This window comes from Marmota flaviventris, chromosome 3 (assembly GCF_047511675.1).
Source record: "Marmota flaviventris isolate mMarFla1 chromosome 3, mMarFla1.hap1, whole genome shotgun sequence".
In the NCBI taxonomy this organism is placed as follows: domain Eukaryota; kingdom Metazoa; phylum Chordata; class Mammalia; order Rodentia; family Sciuridae; genus Marmota; species Marmota flaviventris.
In genome coordinates this window covers 51,692,412-51,719,062 of record NC_092500.1, presented here as the reverse complement: position 1 = coordinate 51,719,062, position 26,651 = coordinate 51,692,412, and the positions used below count along the sequence as shown (strand labels likewise).

The window sequence follows — 26,651 nt, the reverse complement described above, 5'->3', positions numbered from 1 at the left end:
CAACTCATATTTGTCCCCATCCTTGCTCCCAAGAGACTAAGAAGCAACTAAACATCTGAGATTAGTCAGATGTTCCTGAAAGGGATCTTGGATACAGGAGATTTTCTCCTGTTTTTATCCTCTTATTCCCTCAGTAAGCTCATCTAGGTCTGGACTTGTTATGTGAAGGAATACTAGCTATTACATTACCTTAATAAACAGTTCAGAGCTTCAGGGAACTCACAAAGAAAAACAACACATCCAAGAGACTAGCAGCCAGACTCAGTCAAAACAGATAGTTGCACATCTATCTGATGAAACAACTTCTAGAGGTGAAACACAACCACTAAACCAAGCAACTAGAAGACAACTGTAATGACACTAGTTGCCTAATCTCTTTAAACTTATCTTGTGTTCAAGGCAAAACAACTGCTGCCCCAGGTGAATAATACTTGATATAAGCCAATCATAAAAGTTCATTGATTGAGTGATTAGTTTAATTGGACAAATGTCCATTACTCTTCTATTGGTCTAAGAGGAAAATCTGGGAGGTTTTTGGTAAAAGTCTTGCTCACTAGAAAAATGAGATATTCTTGTCAAAAAGCTCCATTTTTGTTACTGGATGTTGTCATATCCGCTTATGGTGTCTGGAATTGCTGCTGCTATCATGCGACCATGAGGAGAACATGGTTGCATGATAGCAGCAGCAACACTGTAAGGGAAGTAGAAAGAAAAACACAATGATCCTTAAGAGATAGGTAGACCACTAGTTTGGCCAAAATAAAACCTCTTAACTATAGACTCATTATTATGTGAGATAGAAAAAATTCCTTTTTTCTTTAAAGCACTTTCATGTCATTATTTGGTTCCTCTGTTTTTTTCATGGCTGAAATTTCCTGATACAATTAACACAATTCATGCTCAGTCCCCAAAAAGTATTTTTCAGATTTGAAAATATTATGATTTTCCAACTGAACAATTTCATAAAGGAAGAAAACCATTGCTGAGACTCAAATTTGTTGCTTGGGGGATCAGTTGAAATATAATTACAGACATCACAAATGAAAATTTATGAGCATGGTATTTCATCTCAGTCAAGGATGGATGATGGTATGGTTTGGATCTTAAATTATCTCTCAAAGACCCATATTCAAAGGCTTGGTCATCAGCCTGTGGCATTGTTGGGAGGTGGTAGAAATTTTAAGAGGTAGGGCCTAGTGGAAGGAAGTTAGGTCATTGGGGGAGTTCCTTTGAAAGGAATATTGGGATGCTTGTCTCACTGCTTCTTGGCCTTTGTGAGGTGAACAGACCTCTTTTGCCATGTATGCCACCACAGGTCCAAACTGATGGTGTGGAACAACTATGAAATCTAAAGTCTCTGAAACATGATCCAGAATAAATCTTTGTCCTTAGTTATTTGTCTGAAGATTTTTTTTTCCAAAGCAACAGAAAGCTTACAGAAATGACTTAAAATTTGTTGATGGCCTAATTTCTCTTCCATTTACAAGAAAATAAAAAAATAAAGTCCAGATGATTTAAGATCTAAATGCAAAACAAAACAAAAATCCTGAATGAAAATACTGGATACTATGCATATAATCCAGGGCAGAGAGGGAGTTCTCAACCAAGACTGGTAGCCTAAAAACTGCAAAAGAAAGAGAAAGATATTTTATCTAAAAAAAAATACCCTTAAACAAAATCAAATACAGAAATAATGGCTATAGGAGAATAATTATAATGCAGAGGCCATGAATTAGTATCTACAATATGCAAAGAACTAATACCAGTTAAGAAGAAAATAACAATAAAAAAGACAATGTAAAGATTCAAGTCCCAGAAGAGCAAATTCAGATAGCCAACAAACATCAAGAGTTATCTATTTTTTTAAGTACTCATTGAAATACAGTTATACTTAAATGAGCTACTGACAATAATTTATTGGACATTTTAAAAAGCTGTAACAGATATTGTTGATGAGGGTTTGAAGGAAAGGGTAAAATTGAATTGTTTTGAAAAGCCATCTAGAAATATCTTTTAAATGCAAAAATATATTTACCCTTTGGTTTAGAAATCCCCTTCCTAAGAATAAATCCCATAGGAGGAAAAATTCCACTAGATGTAAGAGCATATGTGCATAGATGTTATTGCTGTATGTTTCATATAGGAAAAGCAATTGGAAACAAGGCCATCTCTGTCATTGGAAGATGGTTACACAGTGGAATATTATGTAGCTAATAGAACATTTCTGTTTATACGTATATAGATACTTATAATTTTATATGGCTATAAGAACATGGACAGAAATGCAATAGAAAACTTATTAGGTTGTTAACATTGGTTTCCTATGGGATGGGGAAAGGGGCCAAGAAAAAAAGAGGGGGAGTTGTAGTTAAAGTATGCATGATAAATTCACATTATGCATTTATATGTGGTTAATAAATGTGTGTGTGACATTTTTAAAAAGCAACAGGAGCTTAGCAACAAGGCATTTAAAAAGTAATAACATTAAGATATCTCGGAGGACAGAACCAAGAGCAATACTAGGAACTAAGCAAGAACTTGAAATTGAGGGGTAAGAATTGTGTGAGAGAGACATTTTAAATAAAAGTACATAAAAATAAAAATTGTTAAAGATCAAAGAGCTATTATATTGGCTGTTGGTTTACCCCTTAAGTCAAAGTAGATTATTTTTTTTAAATATTTTATATGGCACCAGACTTTGGTAAAATTTTCCCTGAGGAAGTTTTCCAATATGGGAAATGTAATTAAAATTCATTTTTACATAGTGTTTAAGACCATGATATTGGCCACTATTTAACAGTGTATGGCTGAGACTTTTGTAATTTTTTAACACTAAAAAGAAACCAAATATTAGAGAGAGAGAGAGAGAGAGAGAGATACACAAATGTAGTAATACTACAGTGCTTCAGGTTTATGGATCCTGTTCAAGTCTTTCAAAGATCAGAGAAATTTCATAGGTGCCTGTAACATACCACCTAGAGGTAGTAATCCTTGGCATGCTAGACTCTGGTCTTGAGATAATATTAATATATCAATAAATAATAAATACTTAAGAATTATCTTTATCAAAAATATCTATGCATTGATTGTAATATCCACAATATTTTTTGTGGTGGTGGGATGGTACTAGGGATTAAACCCAAAGAATGCTTTGCCACTGAGCTACATTCCCAGGCCTTTTTATTTTTTATTTTGAGACAGAGTCTCACTAAGTTGTTTAGGGCCTTGCTGAATTGCTGAGGTTGGTTTTGTAATCCTCTTGCCTCTGTTGGGGTTGCTGCTGGGATTACACACATGTGCCACTGTACCCGGCAATAATTTTTCTTAACATTTTCTTCAACCCCAGTTTGGCTCAGTTATTCAACAAGTATTTATTCAGACTACTCACTACTAAGGCAGCCATGCCTTGCACTAATCATTCACAGTATTTGTGGGATAGAACTTAACTATTACTACATAACAGAATGATAAGTCAAACCGTAGGTTGTGGAATATATTATGGGCTGGTTGGACCTTTATGGAATTGCATTTTTTTTTGGTCATGGATATCCAATGCCACATTAAAATAGGACTGTGTACCACAGCACATCAGCCAAATTCAATCATGTGAAGTTCTACTCTCTTCATGTGATGATATCTAACACTTAATGAATTCAGCTTGTCAATGGTCAGAATTAAAGAATCTTTTACACTGCAAGGGCCACTTGTCCCCATGGGTCTTGATGTAGTACCTTGACTCCATAGACTTAGTTTCAGCTCTCTGAAGTACTCAAAGACCTGCTGATAGTAAAATGTTTCGTGTGACTTACTCTCACTGAAGTCCCTTAGAATGTAGACAGGAGTTTGGAGCTGAGAAAAGATTGTCATCAGGTTCCAAAATCTTTAATAAATATTAGTAAGGACCAGAGATTCTATAACTAATTCTATAACAATATAAAGTTGTTCATTTGTATATTTTCATACCCAAACAAGTTTTTATCTTTAAATTCCAGATTCTCAGGTAGCAGGGGTGTATATAGGAAATTCATTCAATTAAATTTTTTTGAATGTCAAGTTCCTAAAAGGAAACTTGAACTACATTAGGACCAAAGCAATTATCTTTGCCTTCATGGATTTACATGGGAGTTGAGGAAATGCAAACAGGAGACAAAAAGCATAATAAACTACCAAGTGTAGTATATTAGTAACAATTTATGTGATAAAAATAGAGTAGAGTAATGGGGAATTGTGTGTTGAGTGTTGGCAAAATTTTTCCTAAAGGTTTAGAAAAGAAAGAGTAAGTAATCAGGATATGGCTTAGTTTGCTTAATGACTTTTTGATGGAATCTATTATATATATACATTTTTGCCTTTGTAGCAGACACATTACAAAATTAATAAAATTTATCAAAACAATGTACATTCCCTAGTATATGTGTGTTTGTGTGTGTGTGTGTGTGTGTGTGTGTGTGTGTGTATGGTATATATGATATAGAGATATATGGATATATATACATATATGAAGATATATATATATATATATATATAGATAGATAGATATATATATATATGGATATATCTCCTAATGTAGTTCAAGTTCCTAAAGGGGAACTTGACATTCAAAAAAATTTAATTGAATGAATTTCCTATGTACATACCTGCTACTTGGAAAATCTGAAATTTAAAGATAAAAACTGGGTTGGGTTTGAAAATACACAGATGCACAACTTTATATTGTAATTATATATATATATAATATATTGTAATTATATATATAATATATATTGTAATTATATATATATATATATACACATATATATGGGATATACATATTAAGGAATGTACACTGTTTTGATAAATTGTTCTAATTTTGTCATATATCTGCTACAAAGGCAGAATATCTTTTGTAAACAACTTGAAGCAATTATTTTGTTCTAAGTTTTTTTTCACAGCTTTTCTGAGCAGTTTATTCTGTTTTAAAATATTGTTTCAAGATAGTTTTTCAGAAATCTAAATTATAGTAGAGGAACTAAGTTTTGATACATCATTAAAAGGTTTTGTGTATCAGTGAAAGATCATAGAAAATTTATGAAAACAAGGAAATCCTTTATTTTGGATTGCAGGACTTAAAAGTATAACATAAAGATCTAAAGTCTATCCAGAAATTTAGAGAGACTTCAGTTAGAGAAAAACATGAAGAAAAAATTTAGATAAGTAGAATTTTGAGACTTAACTACCTGTTAGAATAAGTAATCTCATGTTTTCATTAGGTACATGTGTATAAAAGGGGAATTATTTTGAAATTTTTGACGGCACCCAACTAAAGAATGTAAGGAATAGTTTGACACTCCCAAATGATGCTTTTTAGTTAATAGACCTAATTCAAGACTGCATGTGAATGGAAAATTACTTTATTTTTTGTCTGGATTGCATGTTGCTATGAATAAATCTGTATTTCTTTGAATTTCCCCATTCTGTATCTCTCCTGGTATTCCTAAGGTCAGTTAAGCACAGTAAATAATCTTCACTCAGCAAGCAATCCAAATCACCATTTTCCCATCTGATGTAACTAATAAATTCTAAGCAAACTACAAACTCCTTGTGAAGCTTCCTAATGGATGCCTCACTGAACTGAAGATTTTTGGAAGCAAAATAAAATAATCATCTAAAGTTGAATGTTTTGGATCAAGGTTACAAGGTCAACACTAAATTTAAAACCAGTTTAAGAGACATTTTTTTAATGGCACTTAGAAATTATGGCTAAAGGTCAGGCTGTTCCATGTGATGTTGCTCAGATCCTTTGATGCTAAAAGTCTACAACTGACTTATGTGTAACATATATTTTTTAAAACATTAACTGTGATTTAAAGTAGCAAGAGACAGTGTTCAGGCCAGGGAAAATAAAGTCTCCCTCTCCAGTTTTTTGGTTGAAATTTTTTGAGTTCAGTAATTTTATTGAACCTGAAAAAATATTATTAATAGCTGCCTTCACAAAGGGAAATAGGGAAGCTGGCCCCTGTCAATTCCTGCTTAGGAGTTTCTGAGATATTCTGAGATTGTAAGAAAACTGTGGATGAAATCCATACCAATTAGAGATCTTGTGTGTTTGGAACCTTTTAAAAATGCTGTGCAGGGCTCAAAGGAATTAGTAAAGGCTGCTGCAGTACAGCTACATTATTAATCTCCAAAGAGAATAGATACCAGATGTTCACACTGCCTAAAGGACACCTCAGTGTTCTTGATGGTCTTTAGTCATATTGTCCTTTAATAGACTCAAATGCCTAGAATGATTGTGGGTAATAAGGCCATGTGATCTCTATGTCTGAAACTATCAATGAACATTTTTGAAGAAATGCACGATTTTTGATAAACAGGAAAAATAAACCTATGTTAAATTGGCATTTGTAAAAAAAAAATGTCTAAAGCAAAGTAGTAAAAATTATTTGCCTTTTTTTAAAAAAAATTTCAGTTGGCCCAGTGATAGACATATCCAAACTAGTAACTGATTATCTTTGTTTGTTTGTTTGTTTCCTTAAACAAAGGAAATTTATTTCTCATAGTTCTGGAGGTTGGAAAATCCAAAATCAAGGACCCATTCAGCTCCTGGTAATGGCCCTGTTCCTGTCTTCAGATGGTCATTGTCTATTTTTCCCCCCTTTAAAATTTTGTTATTGTTGTAAAATGCTAAACATGTAACATAAAATTAACCTATTAACAATTTTGAAGTGCATAGTCCACTAGCATGAAATAAAGTCATGTTATACAGCCATTATCACCATCCAACTCTATAACTCTTTTCATTTTGTAAAATCAGAACTCTATATCCATTTAACAATGACACCTGCTTTCCTCTTACCCCAGCCTCTGGCAACCAGTATTCTACTCTCTGTCTCTATGATTTTGAGTGTCTAAGTAGAAAGTTATTATTGTTTAATTAAATTTAATTTTGTTGTTAAATAATGAAGTGTGTTATATTTTCTTTATTAATTAGTTCATGTAAGAAATATATGAGGTAGGTCTTGAGGATGTGTTAGTAAAGAAAATAATCTTGATCTCATTGTGCTTATTGAAAAAAGAAAACATTAATTTTAAAGTATTCTTATAAATAAGTAATCACAAATCATGATGTACGGTTTGAAGTGAAAGTACCAAATGCTGTTAACTTGTTTGACATGAGAACCTAACCTAGAATTTAAGCTCTGGATTCATTTCTTCAACTGTATTTATGAGCACCTACTTTTTCCTCAAAAAGCAAAACATATTACAATGGTCATTAAAAGCATCACACCTATCACTCTTTGTTCAATAGACAAAAAATACTAGAACAACAATAAAAAAATTTTTAAATACACTAAAAATTTTAAAATATCTTTTAGCCTTTCTTCAACTATCACTTCTGTTCAATGTCCTTAGGAGCATTTGAGTAATGCTTAAAATAATTTAGCATGTTTACATATTTTTATATCAATCACTTTATTGCAAAATTGTAGGAATGTCATATTTAAAATTTTAAAGCACTCTATAAAACATAGAAAGGTGGGACGGATAGGACACCCAGAGTTCAGATATCTTAACACAGACATACTGTGTTCTCCCTGTAGCCATCATCCTGTTTTACCTTTCTTCCCTGAGAGCCTTGGTAGTCCTTTGCTCACTCTCCACATCACTTTGCTCTTCAGCCTAACACTAGTTGTTGAATTCAGCAGTGTTCTTTCAGACCTTTTTAAGTTGCCTTTCTGTAGAATGTGGCACTCTATGTGCCCTCCAATCTTTAATCATTTTTCTCTATTGGACTCTGTCCTGTTTCTCTTGTCTTCCCCCTATTTCTTGAAACGCTTTGTTATTTATTTATTTATTTATTTATTTATTTATTTATTTTTATTGACTCTTCCTCTGACCAACTTTTAAGTACTTGCGTGTTCACCTCTTCCCTATATTCCTGCCTACCTGTCCTTATACATTACCGTGCTGTCCTTTATGTTCTGATGACTTTCACACTATATCTCCAAGGATAGTTCTCACCAGCCCTCTGCCTCCTACAGAGTTACCCAAGAAACTGCTTTTATGATTTTACATGCAAAAATGTATGTCCAGCATGATCCAGCTAGTCATAGGGCCTGGAAACCTAAAATTTACCTATTAATAATTTTGAAGTGCATAGTTCACTGGCATGAACTGTCCTCCTGCAGGGTCCCATATATACTGCAGTCACAAAAATCAGTGAATTTGGCTCTTAATCTCTCTGTAGCCTCTCCCGTGTTCTACTGTCCATTGTAAATGTCTTTACTTGAGCACCATCAGTTCTGTTCCAGTGTATAATCTTCCAACTATATTTTTGTTTTCATGCTCCTTCTTATCCCTCACCTTCCAGCATACTTGTAGCATCTTCATAAAACTCAAATATGATCATGAGAGTAGTCTGTTTAAAAGCCTTCCATTGGACTCCCAAATATCCTGTCATCCAAAATGCCACCAGCAGCAATGTCACCTCATTTAGAACTCCTGGGTTACTTAACAACAAAATGAAAACCATGGTAACTGGTAACCAGAATAAATTAAGCCTTCTTCACAGTACATTGCATTTAAATTTTATTAGTATTCTTATCTTCATAAAGTTTTAGAATCTATCTGTAGATTTATGCTAATTTCATTTATGTTTTAACCTCTGTGCTTTCCAAGGTAAGTATTTTAAATATAGTTTTTGTTTATCACTTAATAAAGCTGAATGAAGCATGGAAGAAAGTTTGCCAAAGTCATTGATTTTTTTTTTTCATAACTGCTGTCAATCCCTTTGTCCTGACTAGAGTAATATGCCCCTTGAGACTCTTGCTTATTTGCAGTAATAAAATCATGTCATGAACATACAGGGAGATATTTGTCCCTATGTTTGAAATGGCAGGAAGGTATAATGTAGTAAATTCTCAAATAATATTAAACAATAAAATATAAACTTGAAAAACAGTTTAAGATATTTCTTTTACTGAGCTAGTCAGTGGGAAGGCTCTCTGCCCTGCTGGTTCCAAGCTCAGATGGCATTGCCAAGCTCATGAAAGGTTAGTCTCAGACACTTAGCCCGCAGTCAGTTTTTAACCACAGGGTTAAACCTGAGCCTGTTAAAGCTTCTAAAGCTTACATTAGTTTTACTATTTTTAATCAATAAGATAAAAAGAATTCAATTGTGTTTACAAAAAAGTTATGATGCCTAAAAATCAGTAGTTTATTTTTTTTTAAATTTCAGCTTCTTAAGATGATATAGACAGCATGCATGTTTATTCTCCTCTCTCTCAAGAGACTCCTTTAAAATGAGAGTCAGAAGAAGAAGAGGAAGAGAAAGAGTAAAAGAAGAAGAAACACAGTGCAAAAAAAAAAAAAAAACTGGAGTGGGTGGGCCATGTTGAGCAGAAAAGAAGTTTAAAAACATTTTCCAGTGGGGTGGGTGGTGGAAATGGATATGACTAATTAAAGAAAGTTGCATCCCCAAGTGTGTAGGAAAGTTGTTATATAGATGCCTAGCAGGGTTACAAAGCTCAGAGCTTAGAATTAGCAACAGCAAAATGGAGTGCTGACAAGGTGCTTACTCAAAAGTCTGAAGAATAGGTAGACCAGTTTTACATCTTCCTCACCTTCACATTTACAATGATAGCTTATCAGTTTCCATGAGAAAAAAAATCCTGGAAGATAGATACTTTTAAAAAGAATTATTAAACAGTGTATCTGAGAGAATTGGAGCTCTTATTGAGGTGTTGGTACCACCTAGTAAACTATTCGCCTTTCAGGTTGTAAGGGAACCCCAGAATAAATCTTGCTTAGTTAGCAAATAATGACAATGTTCCCAGAGCTCCAGGCAGCTTTTCTGTTTAGAGATAGGACCTGCTAAGGAAACAAACTGATAATTACAACTAATAGCAAAGGAACCTACATCAGACTCTAAGATATCTGACCCAGGCTTCCATCCTATAACAGGAGGTAGAGTTGATCAGGGATCACCAGAGATAAAAGAAGAACACTACACCCTGGGGGAAATAAATTAAAACAAACAAACAAACAAAAAAAGATAAGGAGAACATTGCCCTAGAGGAAGCAGAGATATTTTAGAGAATAGTGGAAAATTAAAAACCAACCCTCTAATTCATATTCTCAGAGGTATTTGAAAAGACATTTCACTTATAAAATAAAATGATGGTGTTTTTTAAAAGCAATCAAAGAACAAGAATAATGTGAAAAAAATCAGTTTTCAAAATATTGCAATGTCATTTATATAATTTTGTTAAACATTTAACATGTTACATATGGATATAGACATATGTTGAAAATAAATCAAATAAATATAAAAATAAAAACAAGTGTAGGAATGGTACATAAAACAATTACTTTTGGTTCTTCAAGAGGTAGAGGAGTAGAGAGAAGGCTGGAGTCAGATCTAGCTGTAATCATAACATTTTTCTTTGTAAGAGAAAGAGAAAAAAATCAGAAGCAAATATAGGAAATAATGTTATTCCCTGTTACATCTGGGAAGTTAATAGGTTAAATCATGCTGTGTATTTTTTGCATATACTTGAAATATCTATAATTAAAATTTCAAAAAGTAAAATTGTGAATTACAAAGATTTTACACAACTGAATAATAAAGTCATGATCCAAACAAAAAATGAAAAGAAATGTGATATATCTTTTAACAATAATGTAATGGAAAAAAGGAAAAATCTTTTTGACTTTAGGCAACTTAGGATCATGACATTTGGACCGTGGAGAATGAAAAACAATGCTAATACCCTTTAGCTCTTCAGTTAGCAGCAGATATATAGCATAATAATACAAATGCTGTATATTAGTTTTCATCTCTTAGAATCTATAGAAAAGCAAAGAAGACTTAGTCATGCTTGGTTGCTGGATGGGAGGCCAAGAATCCATTGGAGGGAACATGAAAGCGCTAAGGCCGTTTTACAGAGTGGGGTGTCAGAGAATATTATGTTGTGCTACAGGATATTCATGTGTTCGTGTGTTAATTTGTCAGATAGTTTCTTGAACACCTTTTATGTAGCAGGCACTATTTTAGGTGGTTGGCAATATCGTGATGAACAAGCACATTTCCGGCTTTTGTTGAACTTAAATTCCAGTTTACGAGGTAGATGTTACCAAGTGATGTTTTAAAAAAATTAAAAATCATATAAGTATCAAATATTGGAAAGGGGATGCAGGAGATTAAGTGTAGACATGAATACTAAATCTCCATCTTTCATTAGAAAAATTAATTCAAATGTCTAACAGCATTGTTTAATGGTAGAAGTGCCCTAATCTGGGGAAATCATGGTGGAAATGTTTTGTGACTATCTGTGCAGGTGTTAGCTACAAAGGACTGTTGGGAACTTGAAATGTGGCTCATGTGACTGAGGAACTGTAATTTTATGTAATTTTAATTAATTTAAACTTAAATCATGACATGTGCCTAGTAACTACTGTGTTGGACAGCACAGGATTAAAATGAATGAATTAAGAGGTAGCAGCATTGTTTTAGAACTAAACAGAAAACCTATTAATCAGTTGCCTGTGGGTGGGTGAGGGATTGAAAGGGAAAAATCTCATCACAAGCCATCTTGCACTGTTTGATTTTCTACTACATGCATATATTTGGTTGATTACTACTTAAACTTTTGGAAGACTAGATTGCAACCAAATGGGTCTTTGAAGGGGAGTAGAGAATCATTAAAGTGAGATAAAAGTTATACTTGAAATGTAAGTCCAAATGAATAATTTGGCAAGAATCAGGGGTCTAAGCTTCAAACAATTCTTGTCAGCAGGGGACCTTCATAGGGAGTTTCATCATTTGTCTTGAGAATGGCTAATAAGGTAAATTGTGGTCAGTGAGGTAAATACTCTGGCTACAGGAAAACCAAAAGCTGAAAAATTTGAAATATATCCCTAGAATTATGGAGGTGTGACAATTAGCACACGCTAAAAATGTGGATCTACATCTCCAACTTATCTTCACAAAGCTGTGCTCCAATATAAATCAGCAATATTTATTTATTGCTATACTAGTGGTTGAACCCATGGGTTCTCTACCAGTGAACTATATCCTTTTTATTTATTTTTTAAAATTTTAAGACAGGGTCTCATTAACTTGTCCAGGGTAGCCTCAGAATCTTGTGATCGTCCTACTTCAGCCTTCTTATCACTGGAACTATAGGAATGAACTACTATGCCCAGCCAAGTCATCAATATTAAACCATCACCCAAGCTCAACTGGCATTCATTGTGCTCAAACTTAGTTTACATTTGAAGATAAGAAAATATTTGTAATTACCTTTCAATTCAATAAACTTTTGTTCATGGGTAGTTTTTGCTATGTTCTATTGATTGGATATATAGCCAACTTACTGAAGTTCCTAATTTTTATTTAGGGGGAGGGGAAAGATGTAGGGGATGTAGAAGCTGCATAGCAATCTTTGTTAAGAATAGAGGAGTGAGGGCCACACTTCCTAGACATGGTACAGTGGGTATTGGCTTCAAATTTTTTTGTAAACTGTTGCTAATTTTAACAACTTGTTTAAAATATTTTGAATGAAGGAGGAGTAGGTAGGGATAGGAAGCTGAGGAGGTTTTTCCTAGGAAGCTGTTGGAGTGAAGCATTTAAGATGTGTCAACAGAACACTACTTGTAAAAAGTCATGTCATTGTTCAACTATGGGTTCAAGTAAACCCAGAGCAGCTACATCAAGCTACATTATGGGGAAGGAGCAGAATGATTTTTTTTTTAACTGCAATGTAGAGAAAATCTATTGTGATTTAGGTGATAGCAACACCAAGGAGCCACTACTAATATTCTGTATCACTTATTCTTACAGTAGAGATATAAATGGGCATGTTCTGGATTTGCTTCACATTATACAAGAAATATTAAGTTATAACTGCAGATGCATGTGGCCCAGTGGCTGAATAAAACTGAAGAACAGGCCTGCTTCAGTTGCAGTAGCTGTATTTATTTGCTATCTGGAGATGGCAATTCCTTGAGGGGAGAATGTATTTATTGAAAAGAAGATATTCTTGATACTAGTAGGCTAATATATAAAAGCACAGTTTATATTCTTTGAAATGAAATGATTATAGGCCCAAATCCAAACTCACCAAATGGAAACAAAGGGATGTATTGGGGGTGGAGGGAGTGCACTCTGTTTTTACAGGTTTTCACATGACTTTCCTTTTAAAAAGTGCATGGAATGCATCCAAAACAAATAATGTTTTGTTAGATGAGAAGACCAAAAGGAAAAGCCTAAAGAAAGGAGGATGGATGATCTTTCTTTAATGTCAAAACTGACATAAACACTCCCCTCCCCCCACCCTTTTGCTCAAGATAATTTTCTCAACAAGAGGCAGATTGCTTCAGTCTTTGCCTATCACCCTTTGAAGCACTTTCCTTATTATTAGCAGTGGGGGCAGGGTTTCCTTTGAGGATTTTTACAGCAGTGAAGAGTTCCTCCTTTAAATACTTTCACATGATGAGGGAATTCCGCTTTCAAAGTGCTGTCATCACTGTGGCTTCTCTGCCATAAGACAATTTATTCTTGGACGAAGGTCCTTCTTAGCTTGATTGTCATTAAGGACTTACCTTTCTGATGGATTCTGTTTCCACAGACTTTGGCTTTTTCTGAGGGACCTAGCAAAGCAACTCGCCAGTCTCCTTTGTTAACCTTACTGGTGAAGTTAGCTCTGATTTTTTCCCCAAAAAATATGTTCCATCACTGGGGATTATAGTCTTCAACATGGTTTCTCCTGTCAGTCTCCAGTGATCAAGATTTGGGTGACAAATCGAATATTGCATATGAGAGCTGCATTTCTTCCACAGTGCAAAAGGACACTGTGAATTGGAGGAGTTTTGAAATGTCTTTATTGATTTTTGTTTTCATTATTTTTAATTCCTCTTTCAATGAAATAATTCCATGTTAAACAACAACAACCAAAAAAAAACAAAAAAAACATTCAAGTATTAGTAGTTCCCCAGGAACACTGAGGTCTTTTGAGAACTTCTACTCTATTTCACCCCGTTCTATTTTTTAATACAGTTTCCTGGAACAAATTTGTAAATATTTAATTCAGGTAGACAAAATACATAGCTCATTTGAAAGAAGTCTCTTCCCTTCCAAATCTTTAGTGGACAAGTATTCAAAATTATTAGGAGAGAAGTAGAATTAGGAAACTCTAGATACAATTGACGGTTTTCTCAATGCTACTGCTGAATGGTAAGTTTCTAAGTCTGTGTGGTTATTTTAGGTAAATGAATAAAAAATTATGTATGTCTCAAAGTAGATTGCATTATTTACATCATTACTCTTGGACTTTCCCTTTGAGTAGTTTAGCCATTAGAAAGTGAGAGAATAGGTATTGTTTTGGGGTGCATTCATTATCTGCTTTAGTGTCTCAGAATTGAAACAATCAACTAATCCAGACAGGAGGGTAAAGATTTCTTACAGCCTTCAGCCTCCTAGCTGCTAGAGTGCTTAAACTGAAGACCTCTCAGGCTTTTATTAAGGAAGAAAGTGGAATCTAAAGACAGTATGAAAGCCAAAATGCTCAGATTCTAGTTTTGGCTCTGCTGCTTAATGCCTGTATAGCTTAGATAAGTAACTTACTCTTCTGCTCTCAGAAGAGTAAATTAATAAGGCTACTTTATATGTATATGTATACACATATACATATGTGTGTGTGTGTGTGTGTGTGTGTGTGTGTCTATTTTGAATGCACCTATTTTGAATTCAAAAATAGGGGAAAATGTATGTGTGTGTACACGCATGCACACACACATGCACAAAGATAACTTTATGGTAAATTTAAAACAAGTTTCATACTCTTTTCTCTGTTTACTACTGAATCAATTGTGCCCCCCCCAAAAAAAATAAAATGATTTAGGCCATGGAAGGTTAAAAAAGAAAGAACACAGTGCAAAAGGACACTGTGAATTGGGAGAGTTAATAGATAAATGGCTTTAATTTTCAGTGTCCCAAATATCACCACTAACACTTGTCTTCATGAGCAATTGACACTTCTGTCATTGAACAAAGATACCCAAATATATCAAAACAACCATTGTAAACCAAATTCTATAGCTTAGAGTTTATTTAGGAAATAGGCAGAAATAACTTTTTTAAAAATGATACTGACACTTAGCGTAACTAATTTTTGAAATGTTAAAGAGTCTAGAAGTTTAAGGTTTTTCCTGGTTTTTTGTAGCAACTTTGAGCTATAATCAAGGAGTTGGAGAGTGTTTAAATTTGTTTTGTTCTATCTAGCCCCGACTGTGAGGACTATACTCTTGTATAGTGGGGGATGGGGAGCTTGGGCCAGTTTCTTATAAAAACTTGGCATGAGCTAATTTGTTTTTTATTTTTTTGAAACTGGAAATGATATTGTTGAAGTTTGCATTCTGTTGCTCTATGAATTTCTCCTATAAAGTGAGCAAGCCTGTTCCCAAAGAACATAAGTCATGCTCCAGATACACCTTGTCCTGGGAAATTTGATCCGAATGGTTATTCATCTTTTTATACTTTGATCATCCAAAAAAAGAACTAAAAAAAGCCAGACCGATTAACTGATTATATTTTGCACAGTGTCATAATGGAAGATAAATAGTGCTTCTGGGTCATGCCAGTGACTCTGGAGACAAAAGAAAGAATGGGGACAAAGAACTTTCAAAATTTGGGAAAACTATTGGATGGCCTAATAATGTCTCATGAGACATCAAACCCCAATGCAACCATAAGTTGGATGTGAGAAAAGGGTTAGTCTTAAAAAATAATTGTGTCTTGCAAAATATACTTCAGCTTTTGACTTTTTTTTTTCAAGTTGAAAAAGTTAAGCATAAGTCATATTCTAAGTATTGACATTATTTGCTTAGTACTTATTTAAAATTGCATTCTAATCCACAAATGTATCTCTCTCTTCTCTGTTTCTGTTTCTTATGCCTGCTCCACCCAGGTTGGCCTTCCTTCCATGACGTGATCAGTTCTGAGGCCATCACGTTCACAGATGACTTTTCCTACGGCATGCACAGGGTGGAAACAAGCTGCTCTCAGGTTAGTTAACCCCACCTGACAACCCAATAGGCCACTCACTTGACATTGCTAACACTTTCAAGACTCTTGCTTGTACTGAATACAGCAACCAGTGTCAACCAACTGTTCACTAGTGGAACAGACAAGCACAATGAAGTCTTTTTAAATTTTGAATGATACCTCAGTCAGTCTTCAGGTGTTTTGCAAGTCTGATGAAATATTGATCTTTAGCTTCAACACTATTAAACAAAATCATTGGCAAGACAAAAATCCCTTCATTTTACTCAATGTAGGGGGGAATGGGCTATTCTCTAGGTAGGTATATGAAAATTTCATTTTGTGGCCTGGTAGAACTTGGTGTTTTGATAATCTTCTCTCTCAAGTTCATCATTCATTCGTAGTGCCTTTAATGTCTGTGATCCAAACACAGTCAATGAAGACCCCAGAAATGGCTTTTCTTGAATGGGTATTAGGAGGGAAATTGCAGAGAAGCTGTAGAAGTGGAAGTTCAGTGGTAGGCTAGTTGAGGACAGAGTAGCATGCCTCTCCTAGTATGTTGACATCCTCATTTCCAAGGAGGTTCTCATCAATACTGTCCATTCCTTTCTAGCCAAATTAATGCTGGCTCTAAGGGAGAAAATGAGCATGTTTTGAGAAGGAAGCAAGAGTAGTTAATTTGTTCAGAGACCTAAACTTGTTGGTATTTTGTGCCTAAACCCAGAAATATAGCTAGAACTTCCATGTATACAGAATAAGAGTAACTGCATATCCTATGATAGGCAGGCCTTCTCTTCTGATCTGTTTTAAATAATAAAATATACAGTCCGATTGTGGCATGGACATTCATTGATACTACAAAGGGATTTGTTGGGAAATGTCTATAAACAGTTCAGGGGTAAAGGGGGTACAATCAGGAGGCTGCAATAGCAAAGTGATTGTGACAAGGACCTCCCTCAGGATTCGTCTACTTACCCTTTATCCATTTTTTAAACCCCCTTTATCAAGCACAAGATTTTTAGGGAGTAGGTGGCATATTTACCAATTAGGGAGGGAGATTGGTTTGAACCTGACCACATGATGAAATTCTGTTTTCAATTTTGTAAATAATAAATAATGCTGGCAATTTTACTGTCTTATAGATATGGGGTTCACTCCCTCCCTTGAAAGATAGATTATGTATCACATTTTATTTATACCCTCATGTCTCAGAAATGAGTCTCTGAACATGGTAGTGGGACTTTCTGATGCAGGCTTCATCCCCAGCCACTCTGATTTAATTGGGCTAGGTATAGCCTGCACCACTGCATTTAAAAACCTCCCCCATGTAATACTCTCAATAACCTAATGAGTTAGGTCCTGCTATTCTCCCTTATTACATAGTAGATGAAACTGAGTCACAAAGAGGGCAACTGAACTTTTGTAAACTTACGCAGATTTAAGTAGCAGAAGTGAAACTTCTGTGCAAGACAGTCTGAATCCAAAGCTTTATATGAGAGACAATGGAATGAGGGTAATGTTACTGGAAAGAGCCGTATTAGAGTTGAGGATGAAGCTCAATGGTAGAGTACTTGACTAGTGTTCACAAGGCCCTGGGTTTGATACCCAGCAACACACACATACACACACACACACACACACACAAATAATAATAATAATAATAATAAATTAAATGAAAAATCCCATTATTTTCCTGTAGTTGTTTTAATGCAATTCAGTTTTGAAATCAATTTAATTATAATTGATGATTTTTATAAATGTCACCAAAAAATTAAGACTACCCAAGAATCTAGAATTTTTGACAAAAGGAAAGTATAGACAGGCTGGTACACAGGAATTTGTAATTTAAATACACAGTACTTAGTAAACCTTTTTTAAAGCTAATAGTTGTTTCTTTTAAGCTGCTCTATGACTGTGTCTTTCCTTTTCACTTACAACCCATTTTCAAACAATGAGTCCTATGAAAACAAGATTAAAAAGCACAGAAAAAGTGAGGTGAGGTATATATGTTATTCACTTTCCTTAAGGCTCTACTTTCTTATTTCTGAATTCTTAGAATTCAGTTGAAATAAACTTCCTCTTTTCCCTATGACAGCTCCAGATATCAATCAACAGTAATTAAGAAAAGATCATTCTTGAATGTGTCTTACAGTGACCAAAGAGGAATAAAACCCACAGGCAATGCCAAGATTAGGTGACATTCATAAGAGATATTCTGGCCCTCTGCACAAAGACTAAGTCTTTGGGTTCTTTCCTAAGGGTTGTGTGAAGACCTAATATTGACCTGTTCCCTTATGGCTTTTTATCTACCATCTTCACTTTTCATATTTAGAAAGTGTTAAACTCTTTCTTAAATAAAAGTTCTAAATTTAAAAAGAGAGAGAGAGAAACGTATTCCACTAAGGCATGTATGAAAGTACATGCTTTGCAGTGAGCTCCTGTAGGAGATTATTGGGTTCCAGCACTACAGACCCATAGGCTTGCTGGCTCTTTCTGTGTAAGCAGAGCCCAGGATGTCTGTCCCTAACAATTCAGCACACTAAGTTGAAGCATGCTGGAGATTCTACTTTAATTTCTTTGTCATCTAATTTGTGTGTTTCAAACACATTTATTTTCCTTTTATTGTTTTTTCTTTTCCTTTTTCTCATAAATCCCTTTTACCTTGACTTAAAAAAAACTGATGTAATATTTGTAATATGTAATATGTAATAACTATAACTGATGTAATAGTTCCCATGCTAGAGCAACCATTTGTGTTTTGCTTCCTACTTTCTCATTCTTAACATTATTTTTCATTTACTGGCTAATCTTTTTTTGACCTTTTTTCCCCCAGTTTAAATTGTCTCTTCTTATCACATCTTCCTCCTTTTTTTGTGGAGAAGGGTAGTTTTTGTTTTTGCTGGTGAGATAGTGTGGGAAGTTTCTCCTGGTTTACTTTTTCCTTTTCCAAAATTCTTGTTTTCTCTTCTCTGGGGTGAATTGCATTAATGTAGTTTGTGTTGTGAAGAGTTTGTTAGATGCTTTTAGTATCTTACAGACATTCTCAGTTGAGCATGTTATGTGGAATACTTCTTCCTTTGGGGTAAAGGTGGAATATCTAAATATAAAGACTCTTTTACTGCCAACACAAATAAGCTATTTCCATTGAATGGAACCAGTAGATTCAACCTGCCTGCCTGCAATATGGTCTATGGGTTCCTAATTCTTGTTTTAGTACTAATACTCTTATTATTTTTTAAATTGTGGTATAATCATATCATGAATGCAATTAATTAGGCCTCATATTTGGGTAGGACTTATAGACAAGTTGGGAGCCTGTAGCCTACCACATTTATAGTACATTGTAGTTTTTCCATATGTTCAGTGACTTCTTAGGTAATAATATTTTAATGAAGTTCTTACTGAGAGCATTAAGATTGGTTCGGTCCTTATGCCACTTCTCCAAGAAATTTTGCAATTAGGTCCTTTTTACAGAGTGTTGTATAAGAAACCTGGCACGCTGTTTGGGTTAACAGAAAATGGGCAGTGGTAGGATTCCTCCTGCTTTCATGATTGTTACTTATGGAGGAATAGGCTGCCCTGTTGCATTTTGTTGTAGCCCTATTTGTTTCCTGTTTGCTCCTGAATTGAGGAATTGCATCCCAATTCTTTCTTCTAAAGAGGGTCTTTATCTTCAGTTTGCCTACTCTGGTGGGCATGTGTGTCTTCTCCCTGGCCAGTCATTTCCTCATGATTTCAATTATGAATAATCTTCCTTAATTTTATTTATATTTCAGTTTGTGATAAGTTAGGTTGCTTTTATTCCAGTTTCACTGACTATTGTGAATAATCGGTTGACAGCTTCTTCCTAATCTTCCAACTTCAGCCTATTAAGCAACACTTGGTCAGAAGATTAAATTCAGCACAAAGAGGCAAGATTCACATGGTCAAAGTGTAGTTGGCAAAGTAAGTCCCTCCTGGAAATACTTGGGGAATTTTTCCTTCTTCATATCAAAATTCTACATCTGGAGCAAATGGGAGAGTAATAAATCACTTAACTTTTTGTAATAATCTTTGAGGAAACCATAGGATCCTTGTGTTTGCCCAAGTTGGAGTCTGTGACAGTTCCTACTACTGCTTGAGTCTATGATTAAGTCTCTTATGTTTGTTTTAGGTCATTTTTAATTTGTCCTAGGTCAGCCAAGTCAATAGAAAGGTAGATATCTACCAATACAAAGTATTTTTCAGAAGTTAAGCAGTTTTTGGTAAAACTCCAAACCTTATTAATCTTCTGCAGATGACAAATCATATATTGCTGATGATTAGAGATACCCATGTATTACCCTTGGGTTTTAGACTCAACAGTCCATCTCTCCTTTTCTGATCTTTCAGTAAAATCATAATGCCAAACTGGTGACTTCACAATCATTTCCTTGGCAAAAGATTAATATCAAGAGCACAGAGGAAAAGGGCCCATACTTACACACAAGTGTCTTCAATAACAGTGGGAGAAAACAGAATACTACTGGCAAAGTAAATTGCTTTTCTTCTTAAAACTGTTTTCTCTTTCCATTTCTGCCCCATGTGCCCAAGTGTAAAAGCCCTGCTTTGAAAATGTTTCATGCTGTAGATCAAACACTTAAGAGAAAATGACAATAATAAAGCCCGAGCATCCTAGGAACAGTTAAGAGAAAGCCCTCTAGGACAGTGGGAAATACATCAGTGCAGAAATATGTAGCTGCTGAATACACTATTTGTGTTTCTCATGCACACAACTGAAAATTACAGTCAGAATTTAGATAATTATGTTAAATTTGATGCTCAATCATTTTTTTTTTAGGAGGTCCTTTCCATGGTTCTGTACAGGTTCTTGTCAACTCTTCTGAGTGGGAGGCTTAGATGATAAGGATTTCTGTGGGAATTAAATTTTTTCTTTAAACAGTGAACCTTCTTCAGAGTGAGGTCTAGAATATTCAGGTGTGGTTTATATTTACCTGTAAAATAAAGAACTACATAACCATTAAAAACAACTTTCAAAACACACCAAAGATCCCATCCTGAAGTAAATCTTTAACAGCATGTTTCAGAGATTTCTTCATCGGGGAACCAGTTTGTTTCAGTTACAACCAGGTGTGCTGAGAGATCCCAACACATTGCCAATTGGCTAGAGCTGGGAGGCAGAGCTTGCAGGAGGCTAAAGAAACAATGCATCACTGACAACTTCCATTCATCATCCCAGCCTGCGCCAGGCCTGGGAGCTGGAAAGAATGGGCTCCATGTGCATTGCCCTCAGGGAGGAGCCTGCAGGGCTTGCACATTTTTCTAAGAAACCTGGTCTTTCATGGGAGACATAAAGGGCAATGTGTGGTTAGTCTTCTTTCAAAAGGCCTTGCCACTTTGCAGGCAACAGGTGGGCAGGTATGTGATTGCATAGATATAAATGACACCTGTCTACGCTTTAAAATGTTGCTCCACCCTTGGTAACGTAAGCCTGGTGTGAATCTTTCAGAACATCTTGTGACAAATATCATGAAGCCATTAGCTGTCATCACACCTTTCCTGAGAATTTCCCTACCATATCCCCAACCCATGTACTTGTTTGCAAGTGATTTTTGTTGACTTTTCAAACTATAATTTCTTTTCTCCACTTTTTTTTTCCGCCTGTTTTAGGGACAAATCTAAAGGCAGCGTTTTCCTTTCTGTTTAACAGAAGACTGGTTCCAGATTAACAAATGAAGCTACAGATTAAATTACTGTAGTTTGGATTTTTTCAAAATGATTTGGGAAATGAAGACTTATTTCTAAATGGCTTCAAGAATATCCTTGCTATACTTTATTTTTGGAGTAATTTAAATAGAACTGTTTTCTTAATATGCTCAAAGGATGATTAAGAAAGGAAGGCCATATAATATATTTTTCCCAGATAGCTGCAATCTTTCTTTAAACACATGCACACCCCCACCCTCCCATCTAAGACTTTTATGCAAGAATGTCACCTTTTAGATGCCAGATGATCAAATGCCAAAGCTGTCTGAGAGATCAGTAATTGTATTCATACCCTGGTCACCAAGAGCACCAATTCCTATTGGCCTGCACACCGGCTATTTTGGCAGGCAAAAATATGCGTATTCCTGTGACCATTGGGCAAGCAGATATATTCTTACTAGTGCATCTTAGCAGCTGATGCCTGAAAATTTGGCCTCAATTGTTTATAGAAAGGAAAAGCAATCTGAGCTGTCAGCTTTGATATTACCTAAACCTGCATTGAATGTGGTAAAATAATGCAAGATTTGTTTTTTAGGCCTGTTTCATATTTTCCAGGCAATAGATCAAATCAGTTCAGGGTTCATTTTTAGTTCTTTAATAAGCTGACACAGTATATTGGAAGAAAAATAAGAATGCACTTTTAACATGGAAATGCTATATAGTCAAAGTTACTGTTAGTGCTATTTATTAATAACTCAGGATCCCTTGAGATTGAGTTTAGCTCTTTAAGTAGGGAGACTGAGGTTCTAGTTCTTTCCAATGTAATGAGCATCCTGCCTCATTTCTCTCTCATCATCTCCATTTAGTATCTCAGCCCCAGTCCCTTGTCAATTCATATCTTTCCTTGCAATTTATAAGATTTTTATACATTGAATCAGCCCAGTGAGAAGAATTAATAAATCATGTATAGGCCTTTTCTGTCATGTTCTTATCTAAATCATGACTCTACCCTCTCCTCAAAGTGCTCTCCCATAGAATATCTGCTACTTTCAGGTTCTTATTCCCAGGCAGACCTGCTCTGGACTTTGATGCTTCATCATCGTCTTCATATCACGGTCTGTTTTTATTTTCCTTCCCTCCTTAGCATTGATTTCTACATACTACACATTTAGTTCATAATTTTCTTGAATATTATCTGTCTTTCTCACTGGAATGTAAGCTCTTGAGGCCAGGGATTATTGCCCACACCTCCAGAATCTAGGACAGAGCCTGGCAGGTAGTGGACACCACATAATGTCTGTTAAATGAAGGAATGGAAGTCATTTACCCTAGCTTGGGTGTTTTTGTTCCATGACAGATGATGTGTTTTCGGGACCCATTGAGTGTGGTACACTAATATCTCCATCTTCTCCTGGCCCTGATGAGAAAGGGTGGGAGAAGTGGCATGCTCTTGTCTCCTGGAGCCATCCTCAATGTTGAGGCGGTCAGTGCTGGGCTTTAGTCAGATAGCCAGCCTTTTTTGAAAAACTTTCTGAGCTGGATTTCTTTTAAACACTATCCTAAGCAACCATCCGTCCTTCTGTCTGTCTGAACTCCAGGCATTTTCTCCTTCCCCAACTTTTTGAATAATAAGTGGTATTGATTTTAGCTAAAGAGTATCTTCCTTTAGCAAAAACTCCACACTGTAGTTCAGGAGGTAAAGAAGCCAGCATGATGCTGCACTAATGGGAGCCAGGAAAAAATAATTGCGTGAGCTCAAGACATTTCCATTTGCTACACTTGCAGCCCTGGTGACCGTGACATAAATCTGTTGAGCCTTGCCATTGCTTCTCTGGGTTCCAAGAACATCCAATGCTTGTCTGATGTTAAGTTTTACTGCCCATGAAAGCAAACATCACCTCCGTCATGGTCAGTTAAACAGTATCTTTTACAGTGGACTTCTGCATATCTAAAACCACCCACCCAAAGCAAAAAGTAGTGCCAGGGGGGAGAGATTTTATTCTGCCATGTTTCTTACAAAGAGGAGATCAAAGGTCAATACAATTCATAAAATTACTGCAGTCGTTTTTCAGCTGGCTGAGAGACTTAGCAGATCAAAAAAATACAGTGGCTCCTAAATGATTTCTGATATGCACAATTCTAGTGTTTTTTATTCTCAGCATGTGGGGCAAAGCCTGCCAGAAACCATCTTTTTTGCGATTGACAGGCAGACTAGAAATCGTCCAGGATGCTTTCCATCATCTCTGCACGGGCTGGCCATCCATTTAAGCTGCTCGCTGTGAAAGCCTGCTTTGTGCGTACTCTCCCTTACATGTTGTTCTTCTCTTTCAGTGTGGGGCTCATCTTGGGCACATTTTTGATGATGGACCTCGTCCAACCGGCAAAAGATACTGCATAAATTCAGCTTCCTTGTCTTTCACACCTGCGGACAGCAGTGGCGCGGAAGGAGGCAGCGAGGTCAGCAGCTCAGCCCAGGCAGACAAAGCGGAGCTGTAGAGAAATGGAGAGTGATGGAAACAAAGTGTACTTAATGCACAGCTTATTAAAAAATCAAAATTGTTTATCTTAATAGATATATTTTTTCAAAAACTCTAAGGGCAGTTTTGTGCTATTGGTATTTTTCTTCTTTTGCTTAAACAGAGGCCCTTTCCATCCATGTATTTTGCTATTGACTAGATCCAGGACTGTTTATAGCTTTTGAAAATGGAGATAGCTTTGTGAAACTTCTTCACAAGTCACTTAAGTAGCCTTTGGCATTCTTTTCTTTGAGTACCTAACTTCTTTTGAGTTTTGTTGTTGTTAACTCTTGACTTAAGAGGCAGAGGTTTTTGGTCTTCAGATGTGAAAGCAAAGTTCTAGCAGAGCAGGGACCAGAGCTGGGATTGCCTGGCATTGAGACACATGGTCTTAAGGCGTTTTACAGATCTACCTACGATAAGGATGAGGGATGTCTAGGAGACTTCCCAGCTTTGTGGAAAGTCTGAGCTAAGGTCGTTTTTTTCTCACTAAAAGGGTGTGAAGGTCTAAAGTCTTTCCTTATGTTAAATTGTTGCCAGATCTGAGGGGGCACTCTGAGTGTTGTGGCAGAGAAGTAAACATTACCTCGCGGTTAGGCCTTTATTTTATTTTCCATTGAGACCATTGGAATGCAAGAAAATGTAAAATGTTGAGTCCCATTTTGTCCAAAGTTCACAAAGAAGAACACCTGCCCATTGCCTTTTTATAAGACTTTTCTCCACACTTAATACCAACTGCAGCTGGAAGTGCATTTTGGTTAATCCCCCTGCATAAAACAAAATTCTGGGACAACACACTTCATCAGATCAGCAAAATGAGAGAGATCCAGAGAAGACCAAGGATGAAGCCTTGAGTCCTCAAAAAAATCAGTACTGGCAGAAAAGCTGGCAGGATACTACAAGTAACAAACAGGAACCTTGTACACAGCTTTAGGTTACCCCTGGAAAGATGCTGGGCATTAAAGTAGAAAGAACCAGGCTCATGCTCCACACTTGACCTAACTAACCTGCTGTGCAACAAGGGACAAGCCATTTAGCCTTTCTGTGCCTATTTCTTCATGTACAAACTGGGACTCACAATATTTGTAAATGTATTGACACTCTCAGGGCAAAATTACTATATTGCTATATAATTAAGATCAGTATTATAAAGTTACACTGATCTGGTTCTAATTGCCTCAAAAACTGAAGCCCAGGCATTTGAAATAGAAAGAAGCCGAGGTTGACTTAGCCGATTAGTATGGAAATGGTTGGGCCAAGAGCCAGACATTTTTCTTTATAGCAGTATGGCTGGTTTTACTTTGAGAAACTTTGCTCAGCTGCTTTATAACATGTGATCTGGTGTCATTGTGCACAATAAGGTTTTCACAGGTACAAGCTGATGTTGCCATAGCCAGGTGTGAAAGCATCATGTGTGACTGACTGATATATATTGTGTATATAACTTTGGATGCTCATTCTGAAATGTCGTTTTTTAAAATATTATTTTTATAACTATTTGATAGCTTATGAAGACTGACATCTTCCTTTCATGCATCAAGAGAAAAAGAAGAAGAGGGTTACTAGACAATTATACAGTGAGAAATGAGAATGAAAAGTTGTGACAAATCAAAATGTGAGCATCATCATGTTGGTGTACCTGCCTGACTTTAGGCATGTGAGGAAGGCCCTGTCATCCTGGTGACTCTGTGTCATCATGGATGCAATCCCAGAGGAGTCATGCTCTTAACATGCTCAGATAAGAGGCCATTGTTGTCTGACTCTCCAGCTATTCCCTCAGCTTTAGATGTTACACCTCATACTCTGGGGTCATGCTGGAACTTACAGGCTTCACTCCCTTCTAGAAACAAAGAGTAAAATTTAAGACCTGATCAGCCATTGGCATCCAGACCTTCTTAGAATCTTTCGCAACTTCATGGAGGGATGCTGAATATTTCTCAACAACAAGGATCCCATATAGGGGTAGCTGAAGAAATAAATGGGTTTCCCATGGCCTCCCATCCATTCTCACAGGCACACAGAACTTCTCAACCACTCTAGTTGTGTGTGGTGGCCTTACGCACAGGGTTGCCTGGATATGATCCACAGAGTTTGGCCTAGATGAGGAAGAAATTTGAGAGGACTGCCCTCTCCCCAGAGAATTGATTGTCATTGTTTCTTCATTTTTATAGTAGGGCATAGCATTTCCCTCAAAAACAAAATTAAAAAAAATATAAAAATAAAAATATATGTCTCTCCTAATCTTTAGTCCCCACCCCCCCAAGGAAAACCAGTTATTTTCCAACACTAACTTTGAAGAAAAATGCAACATCCATCAAAGGGGGGCATGGGGGAGCAGGGTGTATGCATGTGGTTTAATTCCAAATTGCTTTTTGGGTTTAAGTGGTATCAAATTTCGGTATATTTCTGTCTTATGTTAAGGAAATATA

The 26,651-nt window shown here is 35.8% G+C and overlaps 1 protein-coding gene across 4 annotated transcripts in view; it reads left to right on the top strand.

Annotated features, from left to right (window-relative positions):
- The window catches only part of Msrb3 (methionine sulfoxide reductase B3), a 163,987-nt gene extending 137,813 nt beyond the window's left edge, over positions 1 to 26,174 (top strand). For all 4 annotated transcript variants that reach the window (XM_027929618.2, XM_027929633.2, XM_071609699.1 and 1 more), the window contains 2 exons: positions 15,948 to 16,045; positions 24,038 to 26,174. In XM_027929618.2, coding sequence (XP_027785419.2) covers positions 15,948 to 16,045; positions 24,038 to 24,202 — 263 coding nt within the window. In that variant the 3' untranslated portion in view covers positions 24,203 to 26,174. The remainder of the gene's footprint in view (positions 1 to 15,947; positions 16,046 to 24,037) is intronic.
- The last annotated feature ends 477 nt before the right edge of the window (positions 26,175 to 26,651 follow it).